This window comes from Scardinius erythrophthalmus (genome assembly GCF_964197995.2).
Source record: "Scardinius erythrophthalmus genome assembly, chromosome: 7".
NCBI classification, from domain to species: domain Eukaryota; kingdom Metazoa; phylum Chordata; class Actinopteri; order Cypriniformes; family Leuciscidae; genus Scardinius; species Scardinius erythrophthalmus.
In genome coordinates, this window is record NC_138227.1 from 20,916,880 (window position 1) to 20,937,265 (window position 20,386).

Genomic DNA, 20,386 nt, shown 5'->3' on the forward strand with positions numbered 1-20,386 from the left:
AAATCATGTTTGATTCAATTTATTGCTTTTATTCATATGACATAGTGTTGTAATAGATAAAACAATGCTTAAATCGTACACTACTGATCAAAATTTTGGAATCAGTGTGTTATTGAAAATCTCAAGGCTGCATTTATTTGATCAAAAATACATTAAAAACATACAGTTTAAAGTAACTGTTTTCTATTTTAATGTATAAAATATAGTATGGCAAAGCTGAATTTTCAACATTACAGTTTTCAGTGTCACGTGATCCTTCGGAAATCATTCTAATATGCTGATTGATGCTCAGGTAAGATCTATTATTAATGAGCAGTGTTGTGGAAACTTACATTTAAAAGTAATGCATTACAATATTACGTTACTCCCTAAAATGTAATTTAGTTACTTTTCTGGAAAGTAATGTTACGTTAATTTTGCATATGCTTGTTTTATAGCAAAAAAAAAAAAAGTGCTTCCATTCTGGATTGCAGAAAAATAGTACAGATGTTCAACACTCTTACTTCAGCAATAAAAACTCGAAAATGAAACACAAATCTGATGTTTATCTAGTCATTTTTGCTTATTCGTATGGTTGAACTGGATCATCGAAAGTCAGCGGCAAAAGCATTATAAAGTGAGATTGAATACATAGTGTATTTGTGTAATTTAACATAATTCATTATTGCTGGTTTGCGTAATATTCTGAGTTTGCATTGTTTGTATTCATTTTTAGGAACAATGAATCTGTTTTTGTGTAAGTGAGATGAGTAAATGCAAGCGCACATTTAGTCTAGAACTACAATAAGCATTATGTTATCACAGCGTACACAACACCTCTACCTCTTATTCCCGATTTCTTTCAACATGGGGACAGAACTGCCAGTCAATAATTGGGAAAACAAAGTAACTTGCATTATTTATTTGAAAACGTAACTCGTATACTTTATTGTAAATTTAAAAGTAATGCATTACTTTACTAGTTACTTGAAAAAAAAGTAATCTGATTACAATTCGCGTCCTGTTATTTTGATACTTTTTTTCCAGATTATTAACTGGAAGTTCCAAAAAAACATAAAAAATGTTGTTGTTGTTGTTTTGTTTGTTTTTGTTTTTAAATAGAAGTTTTTGTAACTGTCTTTACTGTCACTTTTGGTCAATTTAATGTGTCCTTGTTGAATAAAAAATATTGATTTCTTTAAAAAAAAATCTTACTGACCCCGAACTTTTGAATGGTAGTGCAGATAGTTAAAAAGAATAATATAAGATACAACCAACGGCTATAATAATTATTTACCGCAAAATGCATAGATCTGTTGAATATAATGTATTAGGCTATAACTCAGCTGCCTTATATGTTGTGAGGTTCAGTTCTGGTAGGTAATAGGTCGACCACCTGATGGATTTGAGTAGAAGGCTCTAATTTTTGCTTAATCAAAAATTATGCACCATTTGAATAATTTTGTCAAACAAAAAATAACTTGCAGAGACAGTAAAAATCCTGCAATTCAGGAGATCTGTTTTAACGCACTACAGTGCCTTTAATGTGCATTACTGTGGAAAGACAGTATAAAAAAGAGGCAACTACACCCCCCAGTGGTTGTCAGGGCAGATGCAAACAACAATCAATACTGACTATAAAACAAGTCCAGAACGTTTCATTAAAATCTAACCAACTGAAACACTTTTATAGATTTGAAGAACAATTTTTTTTTTTTCAAAAGCAAAAGTACAAAAGCAAATAATATTAATATACTGTTGAATTTCAGCAAAATTCCACAAAACAAAAAAATAGACATTGTTCAATGTAGGCCACATTAAAGTGATTTTGAGCATTAAATGCTTACAGAACTTTGTGGTCATGTGAATGAATAAAAAATTGCATGGGCAGTTTTATACAGTTTATAAATATTCATTTTTATATTCATATTCACTAGTTATGACTATAGTATATTTTATCAGGTAGAACAACATGTTGTGTGTACAACATTTTTTTTTTTTTTTTTTTTAATGTATCCTTAACCCTCATCCAGTAAATGACTCAAAAAATCATGGGGTCTTTGAATATTGTTGTGGACAATGGAATGGGAGCCTTGGATATTGGGATGGAATTTATGCAATAAAAACATTAAAGCTATAATGTCATTTTTATAACTCAAGCGCACCATTCAGCATAGAATTCACACATTTTAGACATTCAAAAATAGAACCTTTTCTACTTTGGAAAAAGTAGAGATTGGCTTGATGGGATGCTACACAGAGGTAACTTTCTCATAGAAGAGGAATGGGAGTGTTTCCTGAAGAAGAAAGGAGAGCTGACATGTTGTCTGTACTGGTGAACGCGGTTGTGCAGAGCCCGCTGAGATACAGCCCAGAAACGCTGCCCTGCATCCCACCTTCAGTCTCCGCTAGACCCTCGCAGACCCCCACGCTATTCCGTACTTGACTGGGACTGAGCTGGGGTAGGAAAGGGGTTGTGTCCATAACTACCAGTGAATCCAGAGCGAGACTGTCATTCCTTAGCTCCTCCCAAAGATTCCCTTTAAACAAAGACAGAGAACATGAACATCAATAGACAGGGGTGCATACCAATTTGCACAAGTATGCACTATTCTATGATGTTTTTAAGTAGTGCGAGTAGTGTGTTCACAATGAAAATTCCAAAAAGAAAAAGTGCACTTTAAATATCCAGGTTTATATATATATATATATATATATATATATATATATATATATATATATAATTATGGAGGTGTCCCTAATGTAATATAGTTTTTAATTGTGGAAATTGCTTTTTCTGTCTTCAAAACCGTTTTTTTTTTTTTGTTTGTTTTTTTTATCACGATGTCACAGGACAATTTCAAATGAATGTGAAGACAATTTGCAGCTCAAAACCTTATTTATCTGAAACATGTTTACCTTTTCATTTTTATCATTTATTTCTATATGTGTTATATGCTTACAGTTTAACGCACAAATGTGTTTTATAATTCATACCACAACAATAAATGTCTTTATAGTAAGTTTATTTTATAGTAAAAAAGACATAATGATGTCCATTTAAAATGAAAAGACAATTTTATATATTTAATTGTGTCTGGCAACTTGAAACAATTGTTTTATTTGGGTCTAAAAAGTTAAAGATTTAATTATTTACTGTCACCAACACTATAGTTACACAAATGAATAAATGCATGTATTTCCATTCAAATGGATGGAAATAGATAGAAAAGTGTTGGGCTTAAAATATTTCTTATCCTGTGTCTCCCTCTACTGGACAACGTTAATATCACAGCTTGGACCCCTATAAGATCATCCTCAATGGATCCAGTAAATATTTAAGTTACAGCGGTAAAACATTTATAGTACAACTACAGTATATTTTAAATTTATGAAATATAAGTGTAATATCAGTTGAATATACAGTATGGCAATTTTATTCTATAGCATAATTAACAGAGTCGAAAAAATTGGTATGAGAAAAAAGGTGCCACGGGACACACAAATCTGATCTAAACAGTTGCGATACAATAATTTAGATCAGATTCCAATGAGATACACAAATAATCACTGCACTGACAGCGTGAACGCAGCTAAAAGTGCTCAACCACTGCAAACATGAATCATTTTTTCAAACTCAATCTTACCATGTAATTGTAGATCTGTGAGACTGGGATTTAATGCATCAACATCATTACTGATTTCTCCATCCAGCAGAAGCTCCTGCATGCTCGCTGTAGTGCTGTGACCAGCCTGCAGGGCGGTGCTGTAGCTTGGTGGGGTGTGTGCTGGTAAGGGGGAATCCAAGCTGCCTGTCCTGGGACTGGAGGGGTGCCCAGCACTGGGCTGATGGGTGACTGGGGAGTAGTAAGGGAAAGCTAAAGTGTCTGGAGGTAAGTAGGGGGGAGGCGGGACGACCGTTTGAGAGGGTAAAGGGCTGTAGAGAGACTTCTGATGCAGGACACTAGTCTCATGGACAGGTTGGTGTCCGTAGGCAGGATGCATGGCAACTCTTAAGGACTGAGAATGAGTATGGCTGCTTGGTAGACTGAAGTGAGCTCCAAGAGTCTTCAATTTTTCAGGTCTCTCCCCAAGCAGACGTTCCAGCTCCTCTAAAACAATGAGCATAATGGGAACTATCAATATACAGCAGGGGAAATAAGTATTGAACACGTCATCATTTTTCTCAGTAAATATATTTCCAAAGGTGCTATTGACATGAAATTTTCACCAGATGTTGGTAACAACCCAAGTAAGCCATACATATAAAGAAACAAACAAAAATAAGTTCAGAAATTAAGTTATGTGTAATAATGTGAAATGACACAGGGAAAAAGTATTGAACACATGAAGAAAGGGAGGCGCAAAAAGGCATGGAAAGCCAAGACAACTGCTGAAAACTTACAGTAATTAAAAAGCAATCCAGCCCCCTGTCAGTGGAAATTAATAACAGCTGGTTCAGTCCCAAATGATGGCCTACAAAAAGGTCTCATTGCCAAGGTGTCACACAAGACACATCTCATGATGGGTAAAAGCAAAGAGCTGTCTCAAGACCTTCGCAACCTAATTGTTGCAAAACATAATGATGGCATTGGTTATAGGCGCCATTCTAAGCTTCTGAATGGTCCAGTGAGCACTTTTGGGGCCATAATACGGAAGTGAAAAGACAATAATTTCACCATAAATTTGCCTCGACCAGTGCTCCTCGCAAGATTTCTGATAGAGGAGTGAAAAGAATAATCAGAAGAGTTGTCCAAGAGCCAACACCAAGTTGTATAGTGTTTTTAGGGTAATGTGCACTGCCCTCCAAATATGGTGTGTATTATGGCATTCAAACAGTTCAATTTTGCTCTCATGTGACCACACTATATTCTCCCAGTATTTCACTGGCTTTTCCAAATGTTGTGCAGCAAACTTTAAATGAGCTTCAACATGCTTTTTTTTCAGTAATGGAGTCTTGCGTGGTGAGCGTGCATACAGGCCATGGCGGTGGAGTGCATTACTTACTGTTTTCTTTGAGACAACAGTACCTGCTATCTTGCAGGTCTTTTTGAAGCTCTCCACAAGTGATCCTTGGCTCTTGGACAACTCTTCTGATTATTGTTTTCACTCCTCTATCAGAAATCTTGCGAGGAGCACTGGTCGAGGCAAATTTATGGTGAAATTATTGTCTTTCCACTTCCGTATTATGGCCCCAAAAGTGCTCACTGGACCATTCAGAGGCTTAGAATGGCGCCTATAACCAATGCCATCATTATGTTTTGCAACAATTAGGTTGCGAAGGTCTTGAGACAGCTCTTTGCTTTTACCCATCATGAGATGTGTCTTGTGTGACACCTTGGCAATGAGACCTTTTTGTAGGCCATCATTTGGGACTGAACCAGCTGTTATTAATTTAACAGGGGTCTGGATTGCTTTTTAATTACTGTAAGTTTTCAGTAGTTGTCTTGGCTTTCCATGCCTTTTTGCCCCTCCCTTTCTTCATGTGTTCAATACTTTTTCCCTGTGTCATTTCACATTATTACACATAACTTAATTTGTGACACTGAAGACTAGAATAATGATGCTGAAAATTCATTTTGCCGTCACAGAAATAAATTACATTTTAAAATATATTCACATACAAAACCGTTATTTTAAACTGAAATACTATTTCACCATATTACTGTTTTTCTATTTTTGATCAAATAAATGCAGCTTTGGTGAGCGTAAGAGACTTCTTTCAAAAACAAAAAAACGTACCCCAAACAGTATATACTTTTACTGAAACATTAAATAAATAAATACATGCAATTTTTTTATATAAATATATAATGGCTCAAATAAAATGCCTTTCATTATTCTCTCTTAAAACAGAAATGTATATAAATACAATGTTCAATCATTTGTTTTAGCATTTTTGAGTTTTGAACACTGCAGGTGAGCATAAGCATAAAATACATTCACAAGAATCATATCGCATATGTGAATTTGGGTAATCTGGGACATTTTTTGCACTTTTAACTTACACACCAACAAATGGGACCTTCAGTGCCGGTCCTACACTTCAGCCGCACTGCATGATGTCCGAGTCCAAAACAGTTATTAAATAAATATAAATCATTAAGTATTCGGAAAAATACATTTCCACATGACATTAAAAAAAATATGTTCACATGCTACTTAAATAATCTGTGGTGGTTTGGGGGCCCTTGAGTAGTTTGCGTATAGGTAGGACTGGAGTTGTGCCAAATTCTGACCCTCGCCGGATATGGGTAGGTTTAGGATTAGGTAAGGGGGTATAGTTAGGATTAGGGGGTTGGGTTAGGATTAGGCAAACAAATACGCGCACCTGGTCGGGCCATGCTCCTCCGTACAGTCAGCGGATCTTTACGTCTCCACTTGTGAAGTTCCTCCTGCATCTTCTCTACCTTCGCTGGGTTCAGGGCCCACAGGCAGCCCTTTCGAGAGGAGTTCCCATTCTTGTTCTCTACTTTCTCAAAGCACTTGTTTAAAGAGAGGTTGTGTCGGACAGAATTCTTCCAGCCATCAGGTGCTGTCTGAGGAATCACAGAAAAAACCTAAGGTTGTGAAGTGGTTGCTAAACTGTTGCGAGGCAGTGGCTAAGGGTATTCTAGGGTGTGCACCGAAAAACAATGAATCTAACACAGAGATTGTACCAGTCAGTTCTCTAAAGAAATAAAGAAATATCTTTCTTACAACCCTTCCCTCAGTGAACTCAACACTGGATCGGTACGAATCTGCATGTTTACCTAATGATCACCCAACATAATGTCACATTGTAAATCCCTTTACCAGCACAGCGCCAAGAGGAGGGTGAATTAAAAGATCAGGCATATAGAGATCATGCCATAACAGGAACAAATCTGTTTACATTCTGTATTTGTTACATTCCTCATGAACAGGCCTCTTCTATAACTGTTCACTGTAGATCAGTGTATATTAGATGTAGAATTTTTTCTGAGAAGAGGTAGTGCAGTTTACCTTGAAGTAGGGGAAATGATCCGTCATGAAGCTGTAGATCTCACTTACTGGTAGACTGCCCGTTTTGCTATTCCTCAGAGCCAGGAAGATGAGAATACTGCAAACAAATATATTTAACAATGAAAAATCACCAATTAAACATGACTATTGAGATGCATTGGTTTATTTTGATTTGTTTGGGAGTATTGTCAGTTGTGACCATGTTTTTTATGCTTTTACATATTATGCGCTTGGCTGGCACTTGCCAGAGTGAAAGTGCACTGCATTTACATATATTTTATTAGTATGCAGTTTAGTAAATAATTGAGTCTTTTCATAACAGATGTCGTCTAGCAGTTGAGTTATACTTTTTTATTTGTAACTATATCTGTATTGATTAAATCAGTTTTATAAGACATTTTGATGAACAAATATTTGTTGTTCGTCATTTAATACAGTTAATTAGTACAATTTGATATATTACATTTTGCAGATGCTTTTATCCATGCATTTCAAGTTACACATTTATATTCTTATCAGTTTATGCTTTCCCTGGGAATCAAACCCATGACCTTGGCGTTGCAGGCATCAATGCTCTACAGTTAGAGCTACAGGAAAGCTCAATGCTCAATAAGCTCAAAGCTCAATATGTCTTAGATAAAACTCAAAATTGTTGAATTTTGAAATCCTGGATATTGGATTTTTTATGATTTTTTGTATGAAGCTGCACATATTTACACTAGATCAATGGCAAGATATTGCATTTAACATTTAAAACATTAACATTTTAGATAGAATGGCAGTTATGTTGTACATTTCTGAACAAATCAGTGTTTTCTCCATGAATCACTCAGTCACTTGGCGCCAATACACAATACAGTAACACTATTATTCATAGAAGTATTCACGTTTAATACAATATATGAAGAGTTCAGATGCAAAAGCCTCTAAGTGCCATCTAGAATTTTCTTCTAGAATGATCATTTTTATCAAGCTCGTATATTTAAGTTAAGTAATTTCACTTAAATGGCAATGAAAATTACCTATGAATTGTCATTTAAGTGAAATTACTGAACTTAAATATACGAGCTTGATAAAAATTATCATTCTAGAAGAAAATTTCAGATGGCACTTAGAGGTTTTTGCACCTGAACTCTTCATATATAAATGTGTTATTCCATTCATCACTTTATAAATTTATATCGGCCTATTATGTTGCTCAAGCAAGTGACAAACATTTAAACACGGTACTTGTATAATATGCTGGGCCCTGAGACTAGAACTAACAGATTTATGATGACGTTTCAGAAAATGATTTATTTTTGAAAATATGTCTTAGATAATACAGGTGCAAATACATACCTGTAAGAGTAGACGGGTTTAGGGTAGAGTGTCTGGGCAGAATTGTCTTGAGATGTTTGTGATGAGAGGCTTTGGCTATAGTAGTGAGAAACCGTGTCTATTCCTCTTGAAGAGTAAAACTAGAGACAGTACATACACACAAAATAACTCTCTTAAATTTAAAAATTGTTGAAGACAATATACTGTAGAGTGATAAATGCCTATTTGTGTAATTATTGGTGATTAAAAAAAAAACTAGTGTATAATTTTTAGTGCTGTCAAATCGATTAATCGCGATTGATTGCATGTAACAAAAGTAATTATGTAAATATAATATACACTCACCTAAAGGATTATTAGGAACACCATACTAATACTGTGTTTGACCCCCTTTCGCCTTCAGAACTGCCTTAATTCTATATGGCATTGATTCAACAAGGTGCTGAAAGCATTCTTTAGAAATGTTGGCCCATATTGATAGGATAGCATCTTGCAGTTGATGGAGATTTGTGGGAAGCACATCCAGGGCACGAAGCTCCCGTTCCACCACATCCCAAAGATGCTCTATTGGGTTGAGATCTGGTGACTGTTGGGGCCATTTTAGTACAGTGAACTCATGGTCATATTCAAGAAACCAATTTGAAATGATTGGAGCTTTGTGAGATGGTGCTGCTGGATTATCCTGCTGGAAGTAGCCATCAGAGGATGGGTACATGGGGGTCATAAAGGGATGGACATGGTCAGAAACAGTGCTCAGGTAGGCCGTGGCATTTAAACGATGCCCAATTGGCACTAAGGGGCCCAAAGTGTGCCAAGAAAACATCCCCCACACCATTACACCACCACCAGCAGCCTGCACAGTGGTAACAAGGATGATGGATCCATGTTCTCATTCTGTTTACGCCAAATTCTGACTCTACCATCTGAATGTCTCAACAGAAATCGAGACTCATCAGACCAGGCAACATTTTTCCAGTCTTCAACTGTCCAATTTTGGTGAGCTCGTGCAAATTGTAGCCTCTTTTTCCTATTTGTAGTGGAGATGAGTGGAGACCGGTGGGGTCTTCTGCTGTTGTAGCCCATCCGCCTCAAGGTTGTGCGTGTTGTGGCTTCACAAATGCTTTACTGCATACCTCGGTTGTAACGAGTGGTTATTTCAGTCAAAGTTGCTCTTCTATCAGCTTGAATCAGTCGGCCCATTCTCCTCTGACCTCTAGCATCAACAAGGCATTTTCACCCACAGGACTGCCGCATACTGGATGTTTTTCCCCTTTCACACCATTCTTTGTAAACCCTAGAAATAGTCAGGTCCGAATCTTCAAGATTGTGTAACCCTGTAGGCATTTTTGAGGAAAAGTTGTTATACCACATTTTTAGAAAGTTCAATGTCTCCTGAATAAGGATCCACCGTATAACATTGAAATAAGGGTCCCATTTTCTTGTAATTGTCATTGAAACAATAGGTGCATTATTCACAGCCAAAACACTACAGGTGGATAGGGTAAAAATTTTAAGTTATAGATATCACCATAAAACCTTTCCAGTTTTTCACTTACATAGAGACAGACATTTTTTGTATTACAAGTTTTCTGAAATGTCATGTTTACATATGCAAATGAGGCATACCAGTATATATATATATATATAATTCGAGGGGCAGGCATACCAGTGCGCGGTTCTCCCTTTCGGGCTAGCCCTGTCTCTTCGCGTCTTCACGAAGGTTGTCGAGGTAGCCCTTGTTTCTCTCGACGACTGGCTGATCCTAGCTCACTCTCGAGACAAGGTTTGTGAACACAGGGACCTAGTGCTGCGACACCTAGCTTGTCTGGGCCTTCGGGTCAACTGGGAGAAGAGCAAACTCTGCTCCGTGCAGAGGATCTCTTTTCTCAGTATGGAAATCGACTCGGTCGCCATGTGCGTGCAGCTTATGAGCGTGCGCGCGCAGTCACTGCTAATTTGCCTTCGTCAGTTCGAGGGCAAGAGTGCGGTTCCACTGAAACAATTTCAGAGGCTCCTGGGGCATATGGCCTTCACCCCGTGGACGAACCTCAGTTTTCTATGGGCTGGAGTGCCCATAGAATGAGTTTCCTGGCATGTTGTTGTATCAACAGATGCCTCCATAATGGGCTAGGACGCCATGTGCAATGGACATGCTGCCGCAGGCTCCTGGACAAGACCCCAGCGCCTTTGGCATGTCAATAGCCTCGAGTTGCTGGCTGTACGTCTCACCCTGCACCGCTTCTGTGCGTTGCTCAGGGGTCAGCACGTATTAGTCCGATCAGACAATACCGCCACAGTAGCGTACATCAACCGACAAGGTGGTCTGCGCTCCCGCCGTATGTCGCAACTCGCCTGCCACCTCCTCATATTGAGTCAGAAGCATCTGAGGTCGCTTCGAGCCATTTATATCCCGGGAGACCTGAACCGTGCAGCTGATATGTCTCAGTTTCGGCCTCTCGCTGGAGAATGGGGACTCCATCCCCAGTCGGTTCATCTGATTTGGGATCAGTTCGGGGACGCACAGGTAGATCTGTTTGCCTCCCACGACTCTTGCCACTGCGACCTGTTTTATTCTCTGACCAAGGGCACGCTCGGCACGGATGCACTGTCGCACAGCTGGCCGCGGGGCCTCTGCAAGTATGCGTTTTGCCCCCAGTGAGCCTTCTTACGTAGACTTTGCGCAAGATCAGGGAGGACGAGGAGCAGGTAATTTAGGTTGCCCCGTATTGGCTCAACCGCACCTGGTTCCAAGAACCAGTACTCTTCGCGACAGCACCTCCCTGGCCAATTCCTCTGAGAAAGAACCTGCTTTCTCAGGGACGGGGCACCCTATGGCACCCTCGTCCCGATCTTTGAAACCTCCATGTGTGGTTCCTGGACGGGACGAGGCAGGTTTGAGTACCCTACCACCAGCGGTGGTGGCTACCATCACTTCCGCTAGACTAGAGCATCGTCCACGAGACATGCCTATGCGTTGAAGTGGAACCTCTTTGTCAACTGGTGTTCTTCTAAACTTAAAGAACCCACGAAAGGCCCAATCAGTGTCGTGCTTTCCTTCTTGCAAGAAGGGTTGGAGCGAAAGTTGTCTCCCTCCACCCTGAAAGTGTATGGTGCCGCCATTGCCACACATCATGATGCAGTTGATGGTAAGTGCATTGGAAAGCACGACCTGAACATCAGTTTCCTGAGAGGAGCGAGGAGACTGAATCCTCCTCGCCCTCCTCTCGTTCCCTCTTGGGACCTCTCTGTGGTTTTAACTGCTCTGCAGAGTGCTCCCTTTGAGCCTTTGCAATCAGTGGAGCTTAAGTTCCTGTCAATGAAGACAGTGCTCCTGGTTGCATTGGCCTCCATCAAGAGGGTAGGGGACCTGCAGGCATTTTCGGGTGACGAAGCGTGCCTGGAATTTGGACCGGCTAACTCTTACGTGATCCTGAGACCCCGGCCTGGATATGTGCCCAAGGTTCCCACCACACCCTTTCGAGACCAGGTGGTGAACCTGCAAGCGCTGCCCTTGGAGGACGCAGACCCAGCCTTGGCACTGCTCTGTCCAGTACGCACCCTCCATACTTACGTAGACAGGATGCATTGTTTCAGGACTTCAGACCAGCTCTTTGTCTGTCATGGTGGGAAGCTGAAGGGAAAGGCTCTCTCCAAGCAAAGGTTGTCTCACTGGATAGTGGACGCCATTGCTTTGGCTTACCAGCAGCAAGGTCGACCATGCCCCCTTGATGTGACGGCCTGCTCCACCCGGAGTGTGGCATCCTCTTGGGCTCTAGCGCATGGCGCCTCGCTAACAAACATATGTAGATCTGCAGGCTGGGCGACACCTAACACGGCCTCTGGGCGACCCCCACGTGTGTAGTCCACTGTAAGCCTCTCTGAGCATGTGTCTTTCCCTCGGCAAGCTACCTTGCCACCCCTGGGTTTGAAATATTCCACCTGCAGCTGGACACCCCAGTGATTCTCAATATGCAGCCCCCTGGGGTCATGTGTATTCCAAGTCCCCCCCTTCGGGCTGGGCATAATTGCATATTTCCACTGATATATGCTTCCCAGTGTTCCTTGGCATAATTCCAGCAGCCATTAAAAACTATCCCTTTCATGTTAATGTTGTTTTTTCATTGTTTACATGTTTAAATATTCTGAGAATGCATAGTTTTAGTTCTAATGTGCAATAAATGCATTAAAACTTTTTTTTTTGGCAGCCATTTTGTTTTTATTGTTTATGCCAAAACACTGATGTTTACAACTTGTTATACGGCAGAAATGGATTCAGCACCTAAAAATCACATAGAAACAACACTTGAAGTACTTTTCCTCAAAAATGCCTACTGCATCTTATCCAGGGCTATTTATCTATTTTGGGACCTGACTAAAATGGTTGTGCGTGAAAATCCCAGTAACTGAGCAGATTGTGAAATACTCAGACCGGCCCGTCTGGCACCAACAACCATGCCACGCTCAAAATTGCTTAAATCACCTTTCTTTCCCATTCTGACATTCAGTTTGGAGTTCAGGAGATTGTCTTGACCAGGACCACACCCCTAAATGCATTGAAGCAACTGCCATGTGATTGGTTGATTAGATAATTGCATTAATGAGAAATTGAACAGGTGTTCCTAATAATCCTTTAGGTGAGTGTATATACATATGTTTATGTGTGTGTATACATATATATCTATATATGTGTATATATAAATATATATATATATATATATATATATATATACTGTATATATACACACAAACGTTTGATATTTGCGATTAATCGCGACTAATCACGATTAATCGATTTGACAGCACTAATTATTTTTGCTTGTTTAATTTTTAAGTTTCCATTACATACTGCACCCATGTTCATCAAGAGCGAATCTTTGTTATTTGTCAGTCTAGGGATGTAGTAGAACTTTCTGCCAATGTTTTGACTGAACATGTGTCCGAAACCTGTTATCATTTGATCATTTCTACCTTTAGAAGTTTAAAAGTTTACCTACAGTAGTCATATCAATTTACATATAAACTACCATTCAAAGTTTGGGGTCAGTAAGAGTTTATTTTTTTATTCACTAAGGATGCATTAAATTGATCAAAAGACTTGTATAATGTCACAATAGATTTCTATTTCAAATAATCCTGAAATGAGAAATGCAAACTTGGTGAGCATATGAGACTTTACAAAAAAACTACTTTTGATGTTTTTACAAACTTTTGAACGGTAGTGTATATAATCAGTATATCACACATTCTTTCAGGAGTACCTGATGTTGTAGAGGACTGATGGCACTGTACGTCTGATGGTTAACTGATGTGTAGTCGGGAGGATTTTCAGAGCTCATCTGAGGCTCACAGTAGGAGTGTTGAGTTCCCTGCCCCAAGAGCAGACCATGATTTACTTAGTTCTAACATATCATATGTTAATGCTTCTTTAGAAAGTGTAATAAGGACATCTGCTTTCACATCTGCCTGGCAGGTCTTCTTCTTTCCATGTCTTTTGCCTCTGGCCTAAATATGCTGGCAAGAATTTAAAAGAGCCTTCAAGGTAATATATATAACCTTGAAGGCCCTTTTAAACGAAATCCACCAGAACTAAATACTGTGCAAATTCCTTTAAAAATGTTTTTTTTTTTTTTATCTGAACAAGAAATCTTAAAATTTATGTTTAAACAATCACTCAGTCTCACCATGATGCTAGTTGTCTCCACATTAGTGCTTAATGGACTCCAAGAGGATTGTTCCTCCAATCCATCAGCCGTGGTGAGTTTCCCAGCCAGTCCAGGTCTTCTGAGACAACTGAAGGTTTGAATCTCACCGATGGCCCCTTCGCTGCATTGACGTCTGTAAGGATGGTAGTGATGGTTTTCCGTCAGGCCAGACTCTTGTTCAACGGGGCTTCCGTCTATACTGTGTCTACGAAAGCGCTCGGAAATAGCACTCTTCTGCCTGTAGGGAACGCTTTTTCTTTGGGAGTATGGTGCAAACCCCTCTCCAACATTGCTCTGGTGACACTAGATTGAACAACAAAATAATGCAAAAACACTATAAAACATGCATATTAGCTCACCAATATGAAATTCCTAGAACCTAAATTGCCTAATATATGCAACACCTAGGCTGTTCCATGTAAAGCAACGCTGCAGTTTCATTTGTAATTAATGCACTCTTTAACATGAAGCAGTTTTCCAAGTGGAAATGCAGTAGCACATAAAGATCTTTGATCTGCTAAAGAGCCCATAAAAGCATTTAATGTGACATACAGCCTTCCCTAGGGGCCATCATTAATTAATATTTAATCAAAATGATTTGGTAAAAAGGCAGGATGAAATTCTTCTATTTCTGCCACAGGGTCTTTTGTCCTTGAATAGTGCCTTGTGCGGAGGTTCATGTCCTCATCAAAATGTAATAATTATGACACTGTCGTAATGAGAGCAGATGGCAGGCAGCGGTTTCTAAGAAGCGGCAACTTCAGAACAGTGTATAGATAAATCATCCATCCATCATCTTTCTATCTATCTATCTATCTATCTATCTATCTATCTATCTATCTATCTATCTGTCTATCTGTCTGTCTGTCTGTCTGTCTGTCTGTCTGTCTGTCTGTCTGTCTGTCTGTCTGTCTGTCTGTCTGTCTGTCTGTCTGTCTATCTATCTATCTATCTATCTATCTATCTATCTATCTATCGTTCTGTGTTTCTAAACTGATTAAAACAAATGTTTTAAAATTAATAAATTAAATTATTAATACCTGTGACTCTGGCATCTGAAAGCAGGGCGACCCAAGAGGGTCAAAGGAGTGTAGTTCACAAGGAGAAGGAATTGGTGAGCTGCTGCTGCTGCTTAAAGACAGGCCCTGGGACTCAGAGGACATTGTCCCTTCAACCTGCCTCTTTAAAACAACACAACAGTTCATCAGGATTTTAGCCTTATTTGTAGATAGAAAGATAAATCAAATAGATGTAATATGCAAATGTGATCCCTTAAGCTACTGTAAGCTAAAGCATGTAAAACACGGCACAATGTACCCTCAAACATTTACAAGAAAGTGTCAGGGGCTGTGGTTTTAAAGATATGAATTGTCAGCTTGACCCTTGCCAAATACCTGTCAAGGGTCAGCGGACTTTTCCCTCGACAGACGCACGTCGGTAAATTAGGGAATGAACTTGCGCTCCCGGGGGCGGTTCAGCGAAAAGTTCCAGCGCAAACGTTCCCTGGTGCTATTTTGCAGTTCCAGAAAACAATTCCGCCACAGACCCGGAAAAACCCAGTCTAAAGTCAGTGGCGCGTTTTCAGTGGCGTTCAGATGCTATTTTAAGGGCGCATGCTTGGCCATCGCGTGTGCATAACGCGCATACACTTTGCTTCTCTCATCTACACACAGACACAGCAGTTGCCATTTTTGCAAACCATACATTATTACAAGGAAAAATATTCCTCACGAGGGAAATCATTGTGGTGTGTCCATGAAGATGTGAAAAATAGGCATAAATCTAGCTTACACATTTACCAAAATTATTACGCCTGTTTACCTGTTTAATCCGCGCCTGGCAAATCCGCCGTTATAATAGCAATCCGCCATGGAACAAACGCGCCTGCTCTTAAAGGGAATGTGAGATGATGCTCTGATTGGTTTATTTCACGTTACGCCCAAACCACACCCATGAGTAATGTAGCTACTTCAGACCAACCCAATCTAGATTTGCGTCGGGTGCAAGAGTCATTTACCCCGCCGGTATAATAGCAACAGCGCCCGAGATCCGCCCACAAAGTTACTTGCGTTTCGCGTTTGATACTTGCGTTTCAGACCGTTAAAATAGGGTCCATGTCCATGTCTCCAAACAATCTATCTCTCAAGCTATTTGGCCTTTGGGCAAACCTACAGTCTATGTGTAACTGCCTGTATTGAAAATCCCTTTTCAACTGTCTAGTAAGCATTTTCCATAACATTGATGGTCCATGTTCCCTGTTGAAGTGAAAAATGCTGTATATATCATTGCCCTGGCTGCTATAAACAGGTAAAACACAAGGCCACATAAGTATCTGGTATTCCTGGAAATTCAGGCTACTCTCTTTTACTGTCAGCAGACAGTGCTGTTTGAGCCAAAAACTCATTAAAATCACCAACAAACCATGAAGGAGAAGCAGAAGTGTGTTAGTGACATGAAATGGAGATGGGGGAGTTTTGCTCCATCTGAAACATAGAGTGTAATTCAGTACTGGAGAGGAAGTTGAGCTGGCCTTTATGGTTTATCACTGTGACTTTTAAACTGATCCTTTGACCTGTTACGGTCGAGATACAAGCCATTTCCACTCTTGAGAGAAAACAGCTGAGTATACACGAAAAGGTTATTGGGTTCTTATGTGTTTAAACGATTAGGCAAGCAAATGAGGCATGATAACTGGATTTTATGCTACATATAATTTTAAAGTATATGTTTTTTTTGAAGTCTGTTTTACTGTAAACAATTATTTAACTACATTTTGTAATTCAAAAATTTTACTCAGCTCTTTGGAAAACTTGATTCTGATTGGTCATCTGCAGTCCAGCCTCATATGGGTTCATATATTGTCATATATTGTTGTGTTGCTGTGCTCGTCTTGTCGCTAAACTAATTGTTTTGTATAGTGGACATTTTTTTCTTAGCGGAATCCTTAAGATGAGATACAGGTAAGATAAAAAAATATTAATTTAAAGCAATTATATTACAAAATATACAGTAGGCTTATGTTCTGAACAAAGACTCAAAATAAATACAATTACTGAATGCATAAATGTATATTCTGAATATAGTGTGTAAAATGGATACATATAAATCTTAAACAGCAAAAATGTGATTTATAAAAAAATAAAACTGATGGTTTTAAAATGTTTGTCATGTGAGTCTTATTTAGGAGTGTTTAGCCAATAGGAAGTAGTTACTGCATGATTAGATTCAAGTTAAAATGTCAGAGTCAGTTTAATCAAGTCTAAAATGGTATCAAATGAGATCCTGCTCCTGTTAAAGCTCATCCACTGGGATAGAGCTAAAGTTTTACTTGTTTTACTTAAAAAAGGGCATATTAATTTATTCCTGCATGGGTCATTCTGCATAAAGAGCTTAACTACTACTTTTGGCTCAACCAAAAATTGCTTAAAGCAAGAAAAAAAAAAAAAAGTGTGTTCTTAAAGGTTATATTTAATAATAGTTGATTGTGTTGTGCGCTATTTAAGTTTTAATGCACAATTTTTGTATATGATATATTGAGAAGCTCTAGAAAATTCACATGATGAACATGTTCCATTTTCCATTAGCATCGAGCAAAGGTCAGAATGCTGACTGAGGTCAGTAAGCCATGCTATATAATCCTCTAATACAAGATAAAAAATAAGATAAAGTGTGTGTGCATGTGTGTTCTAGTTTAAATGTTCTAGTCAAAATGTCCCCACAAAGATGCAATATCCAAAATCCTTGTGGGGACATTTTTTGGTCCCCATTAGGAAAACAGCTTATAAGTGATGTTTTTTGAAAATGTAAATGCAGAAAGTTTTCTGTGATGGGTATGTTTAGGGGTCGGGTTAGTGTAAGGGCATAGAATATACAGTTTGTACAGTATAAAAATCTTTACGTCTAGGAGAAGTGCCCACAAAACATGGAAACCAGGGTGTGTGTGTGTGTGTGTGTGTGTGTGTGTGTGTGTGTGTGTGTGTGTGTGTGTGTGTGTGTGTGTGTGTGTGTGTGTGTGTGTGTGTGTGTGTGTGTGTGTGTGTGTGTGTGTGTGTGTGTGTGTGTGTGTGTGTGTGTGTGTGTGTGTGTGTGTGTGTGTGTGTGTGTGTGTGTGTGTGTGTGTGTGTGACTGAAAAGATCATCTAGAGCGAGTAAGAATAAAAATGCTGAAACAGGTATAAATGTAAAAGTACTTCATTTCAAGACTCCTTCCTCTCTCAATATGATCACATTTATCTCACTTTGATCTGGTCTCTTGCATGTCTATACAGCCCCACCCGTGCACTCTCACCACACTTGAGTGGCATTTCAAATGGACTGTGCTTCTTCCTTTACACCGTCATCCATCAAGCAATTGGTAGGATTTCTTCCCGTATGTCTACAATAGCACTTTCACTCCACTTCATTGGAAACACATCTGAGCGTTTAAAAAAAACAGTACTTTACTTCCTTAAATAAAGAATCCTTTCTAAAGGCACATTGATGCTGCTGTTTTCCAATCAATGACAGTAAATGGTGACCAGAGCTGTCAGAATTATTATTATTATTTTAAAGGTCCAAAAAGGTAGTCCAAATCCAAAGAAGTTCTAGTGAACTCATTCCAAGTCTTACAAGACACATAATATGAACTAGTTTGACAGCCCCTGGTCACCATGTACTTTCATTATGTGGAAATAAGAAGTGTCAACATTCTGACTAACATCTACTTTTATGTTCCCCAGGGGAAAGAAAATCATAAAGGTTTTGAATGACTTGAGGGTGAGTAAATAATGTCATTTATAATGCACACTAGAGATTTAAGATCACTGTCCAGCATAAATGGAAATCCTAGAGATGAAAAACATTGGTGCCAGGAACGCTGTTGGAGCTTTAAACGTTGAGCTTTGCGAATCTTATAATGAAGGTTTCTGAAAATCGGATTAATACTAGTGTGTATTGTAAACATTGATAAAATGTGATTGATGTGATGAAATTAGAAAGCATACAACTAAACCCTGCACCTGACAGAAATACTTGTTAAGTTGTTAAACCCTGCACCTGACAGAAATACTTGTTAAGTTGTTAACAGCATACCCTAATAAATATTAATAAAACATTGAATATAAATATTGTTTTTTGTATAATATTTATATTAAATATAAATATGAACATTAAATATGACAATAAATACAAGATTATCATTAATTACTAAAATTTGTCATTATCTATTTGCACATATACCTTGCATATCTGATCAGTGAATTAATAACTGTCCAAATTACTTAGACGGATATAAAACCATCAGCATTATTTTGATGGAGAAAAAAAAAGACTTAAGGAATGTATGACAAGGTTGCTAGATGGAAACCATATCTGTGATCATACATTTGTAACATTACTCATTAAATAATGAATCGCATTCATCTAATTGCTTGCGCCTTGTAAAATAAATCTCAGCTCAGCTCTGAGATTTTAACAGGGAATTTGTAAAAGGCTCAGTCCATTTGGCCCCCAGCCAACCTATGGGAGCCACACACCCACAGGGGACAGACCTGCTGCAACAGGTTTTCCAATACACACATGTGCACACGTGTTTGCACGGCTACACACACTTGGGTGACTGGCAGCTGGGATCATAATGAGAACATTTTTTAAATGTTATATCAGACCCATCCATAATCATAACCCAGAGAGAATGGGCACTTTGCCGAACTTCAGCACCCAGAGGGAAACAACCCTGCTGCACCTGCCTTGCCCTGCCCTCTCATTTTCTCTCTCTCTCTTCTGTATCCCTCTCTTCTTCTCTTATGAATTTCAGCGGAGATTTCATCCAGGTGGAGACAAGCCTAACAAGGAGCCTGAGGGACATTTTATGATGCCTTATTTATTGGTGCCAAAAGGGAAACAGTTGTACAATAATATCTGTGTAAATGAAAAGTAAGATCCCACAGATGTTTACACGTGTGTACACCTTAGCTCAGATCTATCTCTTCTAGCATGTTATTTAGCTGTCAATGAAACCTTATCACAATGTTGATCCTAGTATGTACCAGATGCAGAACAATTAAAGCTTGCAGAGATGACTTTGGAGTGCATTTTAAGTAAAAAAAAAAAAAAAAAAAAAAAAAAAAAAACCACTTACCACTGTGTGCGGTGCTTCCAGGCCCAAGTTGTAAATCTAAGACAGTCAGAGTCCACACAGATACCTGCAAACCGGCTGTAGATCTCTTCAGAAATCTCTCTCTCCGAGTTGCTTTTATAGTGACTGACTGACTGACTGCTGACAAGAAAAACAACTGAGACAGATATCTTTAGAGAGTGAGAGAGAAAGAGCGAGGGAGGGAGGGAAAATGAATGTCAATGCAGGTGAATTTTTCCCCTACCCTCCTAGTGAACCTGGGAGGCAGAACCACGGCCCTCCTGAG

At 38.9% G+C, this 20,386-nt stretch overlaps 1 protein-coding gene across 1 annotated transcript; it reads right to left on the reverse strand.

Annotated features, from left to right (window-relative positions):
* Positions 1-2,250: 2,250 nt before the first annotated feature.
* foxn1 (forkhead box N1) lies at positions 2,251-15,148 on the reverse strand (the record flags this gene model as incomplete). Its single annotated transcript, XM_081371534.1, has 8 exons — positions 2,251-2,519; positions 3,627-4,091; positions 6,311-6,518; positions 6,964-7,060; positions 8,305-8,423; positions 13,542-13,649; positions 13,965-14,288; positions 15,026-15,148. The coding sequence occupies 8 exons, from the start codon at positions 15,146-15,148 to the stop codon at positions 2,251-2,253; spliced, it is 1,713 nt and encodes a 570-aa protein (XP_081227660.1).
* Positions 15,149-20,386: the final 5,238 nt, after the last annotated feature.